At 51.0% G+C, this 13,701-nt stretch overlaps 1 protein-coding gene across 4 annotated transcripts in view; it reads right to left on the bottom strand.

Moving 5' to 3' along the window:
* The window catches only part of arsk (arylsulfatase family, member K), an 84,933-nt gene that overhangs the window by 37,891 nt on the left and 33,341 nt on the right, over positions 1-13,701 (bottom strand). For all 4 annotated transcript variants that reach the window (XM_038805247.1, XM_038805248.1, XM_038805250.1 and 1 more), the window contains exons 4-5: positions 12,172-12,454; positions 2,860-3,031 (exon numbers count right to left, since the gene is read on the bottom strand). In XM_038805247.1, the coding sequence (XP_038661175.1) occupies positions 2,860-3,031; positions 12,172-12,454 (455 nt within the window). The remainder of the gene's footprint in view (positions 1-2,859; positions 3,032-12,171; positions 12,455-13,701) is intronic.

Genomic DNA, 13,701 nt, shown 5'->3' on the forward strand with positions numbered 1-13,701 from the left:
CTTTCTTGGCCAACCTCGAGCCCGTGCCCTTCGCTTCCTCAAGCACCCCCACAGGAAGCCGCCGCCCCCGACCCTCAATTGGTACCCCAAAATTGATACCTCCTCTGTCAGCAAAGCAACATCCACCCCCCCCCCCCCCCCCCACCAATAGACCCATGACCCAAAAACCCCCGCCAAGCACCAGCTGGGCACTTGCTCACCACCACTATGCTCCCGCGAGTCAGCTGACCCATGCTGACCCTGGCAGCTCCCGCCCCTGGCGTCGATCAGACTGTCGCCTCATTGTCCGGACCCCTCTCCCCACATGAATAAACCAATTAAAGTACCTCTCCAGCCCCAGTGAGTAAAAAGTAATACGAAACAAAAAATAAACAGAAGACACTAACATTGCCCCGTGAGGAGACACTTGTTGAACCAAGGCTCCAATGTCCTGAAAATTCGCACTAAGTACAGGGCCCCCTCCCCTCTCCGTATCTCAACTTTGCCGAAAACACTGCACCCTCCAGCAACCACCACAGCCCTTGCACACACCCAACATTGTATACAATCTTATATTAGAAACGGTACCATGTTACCCAGCCCCACCGCCGCATTCCACCAAAGCTTAGCTGTCCTTTAATTTGAGTCTTGTTTGACAAATGACCACGCCTCGTCCGGCGTCTCAAAATAGTGATGCCGTTCCTTGTACGTGACCCATAGCCTCGCTGGGTGTAGCATCCCAAATTTCACGCCCTTGCTGAAGAGGGTTGCCTTCACCCGATTGAATCCAGCACGCCTCTTGGCCAGCTCCGCACCCAGGTCCTGGTAGATATGCATCACACTGTTCTCCCACCTGCTGCTCCGTTCTTTTTTTGCCCACCGCATGACAAGTTCCTTGTCTGAGAAGCGATGAAATCTCACAAGACTTCCGGTGGCGGCCATGGAGGAGTAGGTCGCGCATTCGGCAGCTCCTGTCTGGAATGGACTCTCGGACCTTTTTGACCCTGGTCTATACTGGCCGCCATGCCGTGCCTCAGTGCCCGCTCTGCACGCTTCTGTCTTTGGGACTTAAAATCCTTCTCCATGCCACTCCTGGTCCAGCTATCCATACAACAGAGAGGGAATCCTTTTGGCAGTGTTCGCTTCACCAATCTGCCCCAAAAAGTTCGTGACAACTCCTGAAAAAGATCCAAGAGTCCATTCCAGACAGGAGCTGTCGAATGCGCGACCTACTCCTCCATGGCCGCCACCGGAAGGCTCGTCACCGCTTCTTCAATGGCCTTGGCGAGATCTTTTCACAGTTGTTCCCTCTGCCGCTAGAATTCAACTTTAATAAAGACCCTCAAGTCAGCTTGAAGCTGTTAAGCTTGCCCTTCCCCTGCCTGCATGCTGGAAGATGCTTTTGTCTTTGCTGCAGCTCCAGCCAAATCTTTCACTGTTTCTGCCGGGTCTGGTAACCAAGAGACATACCATTCCTGGGGGAAAAGTACACCTCCAGCATTCACCTACATCGTTTCATCAAAATTCCACCCCGAATTAATTGAAAAAGAGCTCTTTTCTGTAACTTTGGGCAGGAGCTGCCTTGTGTATGACCACTTACTCCATGGTCCACACCGGAAGTCGACCATCATAATTTCAATGGTCGTGATGAGTACTGAAATTGTGCAATGTTCAAGGTTTATACAAGTACCTTAATAATTGCTAAGGTAACGGGTAGTGTGCGTACAGAGGCATAAAGCCAGCTTGAAATATTTAATTTTTATTTCATGTCCATTCTGTAACGTGGCATGTTGAGTTTAATCTCAAATGCTATAGTTACTGTTCACTTATACGGAGATCACAATCATGACACCTTGGTCCCTCATTATTCATCATTAATGATGGTTAACGGTTCAATTATTCTTACAAACTTGCAAAGTCTAAGGCCAATTTTAACATTGCCAGTGTTTTCATCATTACAAAAAGTGTAATGAAATACTTTCTATTTGCTTGGAAGAGGGCAGCTCCAACAACACCCTTGAAGCTCAACACCATCTGGAAAAAAGCAACTTGCTTTACCAAACACCACATTCACCATCTTAAACATTCACTCCCTCCATCACTGTCATACAGTAGCAGCAGTATATACCAATTACAAGATGTACTGCAGCGACAGGCCAAGGTTATTTCAATAACACCTTCCGAGGTTTCAAAATGACAGATTTTAAATAGATTCAATTAAAATTGTTCACTCCCAAGAATGGGACTAGTGAGCGAATGAGGAATTGGGTGTACAGGTGTGGTGGGGAATAGGGTGGTGTTGGGGGATGGGGTAGTGAGTGGGTGTAGTTGAGAGGTGAAGGAAACATAGAAGATAGGAGCAGGAGGAGGCCTTTTGGCCCTTCGAGCCTAGCTCCGCCATTTATCACGATTGTGGCTGATCATCCAACTCAATAGCCTAATCCTACTTTCTTCCCATAGCGTTTGATCCCATTTCCCCCAAGTGCTATGTCTCGACGCCTCTTGAATATATTCAATGTTTTAGCATCAACTGTGGTAATGAATTCCAGAGGCTCACTACTCTTTGGGTGAAGAAGTGTCTCCTCATCTCTGTCCTAAATCCTCAGATTGTGACCCCTGGTTCTGAGCATACCCACCATTGGGAACATCCTGCATCTGCCCTGTTTAGTCCTGAAAGAAATTAATACTAAGCTTGTAGTATGGCAACATCAACAAGTGAAGTTTAGATCTAACTCATTTAGGTGTGACATTCACATTTAATTAATTATGGTATGAACCGGCAGGATAAGCAAGGTAATTAACACAGTCTTGATTCACTACCATCTACTGCTAAACTTCATACTGTTATTCGCAACCATTCAGAAGTAGTCAATCACTTACCAAGCATCAAGTCAGTCTCGGCACACATTGCATAGTAAAATGCTCTGATGTCTAGGATTTCTTGATTTGTGAAATTGCCAGTACAGTTCTTGGTGTAAGAGGAATAAAAGTCTACAGGGTGCATTTCAGAGAAAGGAAGCCATTTTGGAACTCTGACTGATTGATATTTCACCTGCAATTAAAAAAGATTAAATTCTAGACTCGGAAGTGGGTGATATTAAAAACCCCTGCTGTAGTTAAATTACTCTATTAAGAATGACAGTAAATTAAGGTTGGCCCCCATTGGTAGGAACCACTTGTTCGAGCCGGCAAAGTTAGATGCCACATTTGGGGGAGTGAAAGGGGAAAGGGCTGGACACAGTGACTGATTTATTCTTGGAGGGGCGGTTTGCCAGCCTGGAGGAGTTGAAAAAGAAAGTTGGGCTCGGATGAGTTTAGGTATTTTTAGGTCATTTTGTTCGACGGATATTCCCGACATTCCCAGTGGTGTCGTCGTCAACCTTTCTGAAGAAGATGTTATCATGTGAAGGGTGGGAAAAGGGTAGTACGTCTGGCCTATATGGACGGATTTTGGGGTAAATCTAGTCTTGGTGAAGGCCAAATGGAAGGAGGAGCTGGGGCTTATGTTGGAGGAGGTGGTGTGGAGTGAGGCCCTCTGCAGAGTGAACTCTACGTCATCATGTGCGGATGCTGAGATTGATCCAGCTCAAGGTAGCTTTTAGGGCACACCTTACTAAGGCCAGAATGAGTTGTTTCTTTGCAGGGGTTGAGAATAGGTGCGAGCGCTATTTGAGGGGGTCTGCTAATCATGTTCTGGTCCTGTCCCAAGATTATAGGTTTTTGGGTTTCTTTTTTTAGTACCATATTGCGATTCTGAAAATTGAGCTAGAGACCTGTCCTTTAGTGGCTATATTTAGAGTGTTGGACCTGCCGGAGCTGCAGACAGGGGTAGATGTCCTCGCCTTTGCTCGCTGATTGCTCGGAGAAGAAACCTTATGCGCTGGAGGCTGGCAAAGTCACCTGGTGCTTTGGTGTGGCTGGATAGCTCCATGGAGTTTTTGCACCTCGAGAAGGTCAAATACACCACAAAGGGGTCAATTGAAGGGTTCTACCAGAGATTGCAACCATTTATATTGTATTTTAAGGAATTGGACATTGTTAGCTGTTAGAGGGGTGGAGGTCTGGTTTACTGGTTTATTATTTTTGTTCTTTTGGTTTATTGTTGTTGTTTAGATATTTTGTATTATGTGTATATCATGGGTATAAAATGACAACATTTTAATTAAAATATATTTAAAATAATGACAGTAAAACCCAGTTGTTTATCATTACACATAAAAAGACAAACTGAGAAGCAAATTCAATAATAATATTCACTGTAAGTTCAAACCTTAATGTCTTGGCAACCAAGTTATCTCAACAATTTAAATAGGATTAATTCCTTTGGAAGTAAAAAGATACATACAAAGCATTCCCTCGAAAAATAATGGCCTGTTTATGGGGCGGGATTCTCCGAACCCCCGCCGGAGTCGGAGAATCGGCGTGCGGCGGCGTGAATCCCGCCCCCGCCGGGTGCCGAATTCTCCGGTGCTGGGGATTTGGCAGGAGCGGGAATCATCACGCTGTGCTGGACGGCTGCCACTGGCAATGGTCCCCCCGGTGATTCTCCGGCCCGTAATGGGCCGTTTCCGGCCAGTCCCGCTGGCGTAAATTAGAGTACGTATCTTTCGGCGGGACCTGGCTGCGTGGGCATCCTCTGGGGTGCTCGGGGGGGGGGGGGGGGGGGGGGGGGGGGGCGCGCGCGGGGGGATCTGGCCCCGGGAGGTGCCCCCATGGTGGACTGGCCCACCAATCCGCAGATGGGCCTGTGTCGTGGGGGCACTCTATTCTTCCGCGCCGGCCGCTGTGGTCCTCCGCCATGGCCGCCGCGGAGATGAACCATCCCCCCTGCGCATGCGCTGGGATGACGCCATCACACGCCGGCATCCCGCGCATGCTCCAACGCGCGGCGGCTGGCAGAGGCCCTTCAGCGCCAGTTGGCATGGCGCCAAACCCCTTCCCCGCCAGCCGGCGCGGCGCAAACCACCCTGGCGCCGGCCTAGCCCCTGATGGTGCGGAGGATTCTGCACCTTTCGGGTGGCCCGACGGCGGAGTGGTTCACGCCACTCCTCGGCGCAGAGTTCCCCGCCCCACCGATTCCCGCAGAATCTCGCCCACAATTGTCACAATTTTTATGCATTAATTTTTTAAAATTCTGATTGACCAGATTCTTTTTTTTTCAATTAAGGGGCAATTTAGCACAACCAATCCACCTACCCTGCACATCTTTTGGGTTGTCGGGGTGAGACCCACGAAACATGGGGAGAATGTGCAAACTCCACAAGGACAGTGACCCAGAGCCAGGATCGAACCCGGGCCCTCGGTGCAGTGAGGCAGCAATGTTCAAAAGGAGTCGTAATGGGCGCTAGCTTGACCACTTGATGGGGAGGCCACTGAATCATGGGTGGCCGTTGGATGTCGGGTGGCTCCGTTAATTGTATGGAAATAGTGCTTACGTGGTGATAATTAGTTTCTCGTCGTGCCAAGGCAGGATCCAGATTTCAACTACGGGAGCAGGCCAGTTGCATCGCAAAAGGTTTGGCGCCCAGCGCAGTTCTCGTTTTCGGCCTGTCCTGCTATTTACTGGCTTTGATTCGCTCGAGCGCGAGCACAATGATGCTGGAGAATTGCGGCCTAAGTGTGACATGGTGGGGGGGGGGGGTGCGTCTCCCGTGAGTACCTGAGAGACTGGTAGTATGACTAGAGATGTTAGGTCATACCATTGCATTGACGGATGCCCACTGGCCCGCAATTATGTACAAAATACAAACAAAACTATGTACAGTGTGGAAAAAAAACTGGGGGGGGGGGGGCGGAAATGGAGAACAGACAAAAAAACAAGAGTCCGTCAGCAGGTCACATGGATTCAATCAGCTGATCGGGTGCCTTGGATGTCCTGTTCGACCTGCGTAGCTGTGCCGGCGACGTTGGAGCGGTGGTCGTCCGTGACTCCGGGAGCGATGATTCTGTTCTTGCGTCTGCACCCCGAGTCGGAGCTAGCGGGGGCCAGGCCGGGGGAGGGTCGTCCTGTCCGCTGGGCAGGTGTAGGTGTCGGTGGGGCCGGGGATGGGGCGCTTGCTGGGGACAGTTGGGGTTGGGGGGTGCTGGCGCCGGAGGGGGGGGGGGGGGGGGGGGGGGGGGTGGCCGGGATCCGGCGGGTGCCAGGTCCCAAAGGGAAACCGTGTCCTGTCGGCCGTCGGGATACTCCACATACACGTATTGCGGGTTCGCGTGGAGTAGCTGGACTCTTTCGACCAACGGGTCCGACTTGTGCGCCCGCATGTGCTTCCGGAGCTGGATGGGCCCGGGGGTAGCCAGCCAGGTCGGGAGTGGGGTCCCTGAGGAAGACTTCCTGGGAAAAACAAGAAGGCGTTCGTGAGGTGTTTGGTTAGTGGAGGTACAGAGAGGTGACCGGATAGACTGGAGGGCGTCTGGGAGGACCTCTTGCCAGTGGGAGACTGGGAGATTTCTGGACCGTAGGGCCAGTAGGACGGTCTTCCAGACCGTACCGTTCTCCCTCTCGACCTCTCCGTTACCCCGGGGGTTGTAACTGGTCGTCCTGCTGGAGGCAATGCCCCTGCTGAGCAGGAATTGACGCAGCTCGTCACTCATACAGGAGGGCCCCCTATCGCTGTGAATGTAAGCGGCGAATCAAACAGGGAGAAAATGGTGTGTAGGGCTTTAATGATGGTGGTTGTGGTCATGTCAGGGCAGGGGATGGCGAAGGGGAAGCGGGAGTACTCGTCAATCACGTTGAGGAAGTACGTGTTGCGGTTGTCGGAGGGGAGAGGACCTTTGAGGTCCATGCTGAGACGTTCAATGGGCGGGAAGCCTTTATAAGATGCGCTTGTTCGGGGCGGTAGAAGTGCGGCTTGCTCCGCGCAGATGTGGCATTCCCTGATCACTGTCCTGACCTTCTCGATGGAGTAGGGGAGGTTGCGGGTCTTTATAAAATGGAAAAAGCGGGTGACCCCCGGGTGGCAGAAGTCCTCGTGGAGGGTTCGGAGGCGGTCCACTTGTGCGTTGGCACAGGTGCTGCGGGACAGGGCGCGGGAGGCTCATTTAGCTTCCCAGGACGATACAAGATGTAGTTGTAGGTGGACAGTTCTATCCTCCACCGCAAGATTTGTCGTTCTTTATCTTGCCCCTCTGTGCGTTGTCGAACATGAAGGCCACTGACCATTGGTCTGTGAGGAGGGTGAACCTCCTGCCGGCCAGATAGTGCCTCCAATGTCGCACAGCTTCGACTATGGCCTGAACTTCCTTCTCGACCGAGGAATGGCGGATTTCGGAAGCGTGGAGGGTACGGGAGAAAAAGGCCACTGGTCTGCCCCGCTTGATTGAGGGTGGCTGCCAGAGCTACATCGGACGCGTCGCTCTTGACTTGGAAGTGGAGGGACTCGTCGATAGCGCGCATCGTGGCCTTTGCAATGTCTCCTTTGATGTGGCTAAAGGCCTGGCGGGCCTCCATCGACAGGGGAAAAGTGGCTGATTGGATGAGGGGACGAGCTTTGTCGGCGTAATTGGGGACCCATTGGGCGTAATATGAAAAGAAGCCCAAACAGCGCTTGAGGGCGAGGGGGAGGAGAAGCTCCATCAGGTGGCGCATGCGTTCAGGGTCGGGGTCGATCATTCCGTTACGCACTACGTAGCCGAGGATGGCTAGACGGTCGGTGCTAAACACGCATTTGTCCTTGTTATAGGTCAGATTAAGGAGTTTTGCGGTTCGGAGGAATTTTCGGAGGTTGGTGTCGTGGTCCTGCTGATCGTGGCCGCAGATGGTGACGTTATCGAGATACGGGAAGGTTGCCCGTAAACCGTATTGGTCGACCATTCAGTCCATCTCCCGTTGGAAGACCGAGAGCCCATTTGTGACACCGAAGGGAACCCTTAAAAAGTGGTAGAATCGCCCATCCGCTTCGAACGCAGTGTACTTTCGGTCACTCACGCGGATGGGGAGCTGATGGTAGGCGCACTTGAGGTACACTGTGGAGAAGACCTTATACTGCGCGATCCTGTTGACCAGGTCAGAGATACGCGGGAGAGGGCACGCGTCCAGCTGCGTAAACCTGTTGATGGTCTAACTGTAGTCTATGGCCATCCTATTTTTCTCCCGGTCTTTACCAGCACTTGTGCTCGGCAGGGGCTGTTGCTGGCCTCGATGACCCCCTCCTTCAGAAGCCGTTGGACTTCGGACCTGATGAAGGTCCGGTCCTGGGCACTGTACCGTCTGCTCCTAGTGGCGACGGGTTTGCAATCAGGGGTGAGGTTTGCAAAGAAGGACGGGGGATCGGCCTTGAGGAACGCGAGGCTGCAGACAGTAAGGGGGGGCATTGGGCCGCCGAATTTGAACGTTAAGCTCTGGAGGTTGCACTGGAAATCTAACCCCAGGAGTGCTGCCGTGCAGAGGTGGGGAAGGACGAAGAGCATGTAATTTTTAAACTCCCTCCCCTGGACCGTGAGGTCCGCTATGCAGCACCCGGTGATCCGGACCGAGTGCGAACCGGAGGCCAGAGTGATTTTTTGTTTCACTGGGTAAACGGGAAGAGCGCAGCGTCTTACCGTGGCGGGGTGGACGAAACTCTCTGTGCTCCCGGAGTCCAGCAAGCAGCTTGTCTCGTGGCCGTTGAGAAGAATCTTCGTGGTTGCCGTGGATAGCGTGCGAGGCCGCGATTGGTCCAATGTGACTGAGGCGAGTCGTGGCAGAAACTTCGAGTCATCATCTGGCAGAGAGTAGTCACCTGCGGGGTCCTCGGTGCCGATCCAAGATGGCGGCGCCCTTCGGCCGCACATGGTGGGGGGTGGACAAAATGGCAGCACCCGGGATCACACGTGGGGTCGGGGGCCCAAAATGGCGGCGCCCGGGGATCGCACGTGGGGTCGGGGGCCCAAAATGGCGGTGCCCGGGATCGCACGTGGCGTCGGGGGGTCCAAAACGGCGGCTCCCTTGGATCGGATGTGGCAGTGGGGGGTGGGGGCAGCGAGGTCCACAGGCCGCACGGGGCCCCTGAGGACAGCGGCGGGGGGGGGGGGGGGGGGGGGGGGGGAGGATTGCTCGGGACCGCTCAGAACCGCAGCAACCGCTTTTGACCGACAGACGGCCGAAAAGTGGCCCTTCTTGCCGCAGCCTTTACAGGTTGCGGAGCGGGCCAGGCAGCGCTGGCGGGGATGCTTTGCCTGGCCACAAAGGTAGCAGTGGGGCCCCGTGGTTTTATCGGGGCGCCCTGCGGCGCCGGCCTGGGGGGGGGTCCGAGTACACAGGGGTGAGGGAGGTCGCGTTCCACACTGCCCAGAGGGCCGCCGCGCGGTCGGGGGCATACTCGCGGGCGTTACGATTCGTAACGTCTAGGGAGGAGGCGAGGGCCCGTGCCTCCGTGAGGCTTAAAGTCTCTCTCTCTAAAAGTCTTTGGCAGATCTGCAAAGATTGCATACCCGCAACGAAAGCGTCTCTGATCAAAAGTTTGTTGTGCTCGGCAGCAGAAACTTGTGGGCAGCCGCAGTTCCTCCCCAGAACGAGGAGGGTCCAGTAAAATTTGTCTAGAGACTCAGCAGGAAGTTTCTGCCTCGTGGCCAGTAAGTGCCGAGCATAGACTTGGTTCACTAGCCGTATGAAATGTCCTTTAAGCAAGTCCATAGCCGCGTCGTAGTCTGTTGTGTCCTCTATGAGCGCGTACACGGCGGTGCCAACACACGAGTGGAGGATGTGCACTTTCTGGTCCCTCGTCGGGACGTTTTCGGCTGTACTCAAGTAGCTATTGAAGCAAGCCAACCAGTGTTAAATGCTGCTGTTGCATTTGCTGTGTGTGGGCTGAGTCGAAGACACTCCGGCTTGATGCGAAGCTCCATCCTTTAAAATCTTGTGTATTAAATTGATGCACAATGAATGGACACGAAACGTAGATAAAATCCGAACGATAGGCTTTAATACACAAGAAGTGTACCCGGCAGCAGAGGTACAGAAGAATGGCTGACTGCCGGGGTACACGGGTTCTTATACCCCGCCTCGTAGGCGGAGCTACCGCCTACATGGTACATGACATACCTGGGCCAATGGGCAGCGAGTCCTCTGCACCAATGGCAGCTCACACTTCCAGGTACCGTAATACCCCTAGTCATACTACCACAGCTGTCTACTTTTAAGGTTATTTCAACTATAATGATGTGCCAGGCACTCACTGGTTTTAGAATAATAAAGCAGTCCTTTACTTCAACAGAGAGAAGCATCCCCCAGATTCAATCAGCCACTAAAATACTTTTTGAAGTGTAATCACTGTTGTAGCGTGGAAAACAGAGATCTAATTTGTGCTCCGCAAACTCACAGTCGTGGTAATTTCAGATGATCTGTATCTTAAGTGTTGATTGAGGGATAACTATTGACCAGGGCACCAGGGATAACTATCCCGTTCTTCTTCAAAATAGGGCATGGGATCCACCCAAGGAGACAGATGCGACCTTGATTTAATGTCGCATTTGAAAGATGGTACCTCCAACAGTGTAATGCACTGGAACATGACCCTTAATTTTTGTGCCCAGGCCTTGGTGTGAGACTTGAACCTGGAACCTTATGATTCAGAGGTGAGTGTGCTATCAACTGAGCCATGGCTGACATGTTGAAGTGCATAAGGTCCTCCACTTTGTACCAGTGGGTATATGAATGTGCCTTCACACAGTTTTGATGGCTGTGCTCAGGCCTTGGAGTGAGACTTGAACCTGGAACCATATGATTTAGATGAGAGCATGCTATCAACTGAGCCATGGCTGAAATGTTAAAGTGCATGAGGTCCTCCACTTTGTATCACTTTCTGGGCGGCACTGCGTATCCGAACAGGCGCCAGGGTGTGGTGACCAGGAGATTTTCATAGTAACTTAATCACAGTGTTAATGTAAGCCTACTTGTGACACTAATAAAAATCATATTACTATGATTATTATGTATTATTATTATCTGACGGCACCATGCAGAAATCCAATGGGAAGAAATTATATATAGTTAATTGAACATTAAATAATCCTTAGATGAGAGTATATTATAACAATTTATTGATTAAACTAATGAATAAAATAAAAATAGGAATGGTAGGTGGCACATTCTCTCTAATTTTCTCTGAAATATGAAGACCTTTTAAGTTATTTTCTGTGGTAAAGGGCTCAATTTTTACACAGAAGATACAGAGACCTTTGGGTTGCTGAGTCACCTACAGAAAACCTGGCGGACAGACAGTTTTATAACCTGGTGGACAGACAGTTTTATAATCAGCACTTTGAGTGTTGTTCCTCATCAAGAGCACCTATTCAGGGAAATTGGTCCTTCTGACTTTCCATTTTTAATCAAATACCAGCTCAATTTGCAGTGTTGCAAAGTAGGAAGAAAGGAGGTCTATTTAGTAAGGGTGTAGTTAGGGGTCAGCTTTACTCAAGGTCCCGAATTAAAAATCATAAAAAGTTAATTAATAGTACATATTTAGATTTTGAAAGGTAGATCATAGAATCCCTACAGTGCAGGATGCCATTTGGCCCATCACGTCTGCACAAACCCTTCAAAAGAGTTCTCTACCCATCTCCACTCCCCCATCCTATTCTCGTAATCCCATCACCTAACCTGCATATCCGTGGACACTTAAAGGACAATTTAGCATGGTCAATCCACCTAACCCACTTTGGACTGTGGGAGGAAACCGGAGGCCCTGGAGGCAACTCACACAGACACAGGGAGAATGTGCAAACACCACACAGACAGTGACCCAAGGCTGGAATTAAACTCGGGTCTGTGGTGCTGTGAGGCAGCAGTGCTGGCCATTGTGCCACCCAATACAAGTGAGCATGGTTTATTTATATTTCCTTTTCTAACATCCCATTCAGGCACAGCTGAGACTGAAACAGCACAAAATTGAAAGATAGGAAATGCATTTCCTTCAAGTTGTCTTTCCATTTGCATATCCCGTACATGTGCCTATGCCTATCTGAGCTAAATGAAAGTTTCGCTGCCCTCAATACTGAAACAAATTAATGGGCGTGTCTGCCCTCACTGCTTCCTGCGGGCTATATGGAAGGGGAAAGGGGGAATTGTCCCACCCAGCACAGTGTACAATGCTGTTTCTAAACAACCAAACACAATAACCTTAATCGTTTCATATATATATTAAATTTTAATTAAAAGTGGGAACTAAATATAACTTAATACAGCAAAAGTAATAAATCAGTCCAGGAGTGTACCTTTTTAAGCCAGTAGGGAGATGTTTTAAATGTGGATCCTCCAAATGTTTTCCCCATACTTGGTGTTGGATAGGGATGAGGTAAATTCAGACCCACGCTCAAAACAAATGGTTGACCTAGCTGGGTTGCTTTGTGTCGTATCCATCCAGTAACTTTATCTACGTTCTTCCAGTCATTGTTCATGACCCTTACAGTTGATTCATTGCCAATAAGAACCGTTGTTGGTCTACCTTCCTGACTGAGTAAGAATTTGACATCCCTGGTCCAGGCTTCCACACGGTTACTGAAGTTAATGAGAAATGGCATTAAACTCAAGGAACTGATGGGTATTAATTTGTCATTGACACTACATGATCACATTATTTGTGCAAGACAGAATTAAAGGTTGTAAAATAAAAAGTAACCCAAAAATCTCTCTGGTTTCAAATCATACATGGATAGTAAGAGGCAGTGTGGGCCTCATAGGACGAAAGATTGTGACATGTGCTATGGGGTGCCTGGCAAGGTTTTGTATTTTGTACTTTGTATCAGCATTTACTTTACAACAAAATCCTGACAAATTATTGATACAAGCGGAGATAACAGAGATAATAGATGGAGTGAAAAATGGAAATCAGATTGTATTGAGAAGGCTAGCTGTGCTCAGAGTGGACAACTCAACTAGTTTGGATGGCTTGCATCCCAGATTGCTAAAGAGTTGGAGGTGGAGATAGAGGAATGACTGACCGGAACCTTCCAATTTTCACAAGACATGGAGAGGTACCAGTGGATTAGAAATTGGCAAATGTGACACTCTTGATTAAGAAAGGATGCAAGGACATTCTGAGTAACCACAGGTTGGTTAGTATAACATCAGTGCTGGGTAAGATTTTAGAAACAAAAAACATAGAAAAAATCTAAAGGCACTTGGAGAGTGCACATGGAGTAAGAGGGTCATGGTGGGGAAACATAATTAATGTTTTCAAAAGGAAACTAGGGGCAGGATTTTCCGACCCCCCGCCGGGTCGGAGAATCGCCGGGGGCTGGCATCAATCCCGCCCCCGCTGTGTCCCGAAGTCTCCAGCACCAGAGATTAGTTGGGAGCGGGAATCGCGCTGCGCCTGTCGGCGTGCACCCCCCCGGCGATTCTCCAGCCCACGCGGGCCGAAGTCCCGCCGCTGTCTTGCCGGTCCGCCGGCATGAATCAAACCACCTACCTTACTGGCGGGACCAGGCGGGCTCCGGGGTCCTGGAGGGGGCGCGAGCCGATCTGGCCCCGGGGGGTGCCCGCACAGTGGCCTGGCCCGCGATTGGGGCCCACCGATCGGCGGGCGGGCCTGTGCCGTGGGGCACTCTTTTCCTTCCACCTTCGCCACAGTCTTCACGATGGCGGAGGCGGAAGTGACGCCTTCCCCTGCGCATGCGCGGGCATGACGTCAGCAGCCGCTGACACTCCGGCGCATGCCCGAACTTCCGCCAGCTGGCGAAGTCCCTTCGGCCCTGGCTGGCGTGGCGTCAAAGGCCGTTCCCACCGGCCGGCGGGGCGCCAAC

The sequence above is a fragment of the Scyliorhinus canicula genome, chromosome 8 (assembly GCF_902713615.1).
Source record: "Scyliorhinus canicula chromosome 8, sScyCan1.1, whole genome shotgun sequence".
NCBI classification, from domain to species: Eukaryota; Metazoa; Chordata; class Chondrichthyes; order Carcharhiniformes; family Scyliorhinidae; genus Scyliorhinus; species Scyliorhinus canicula.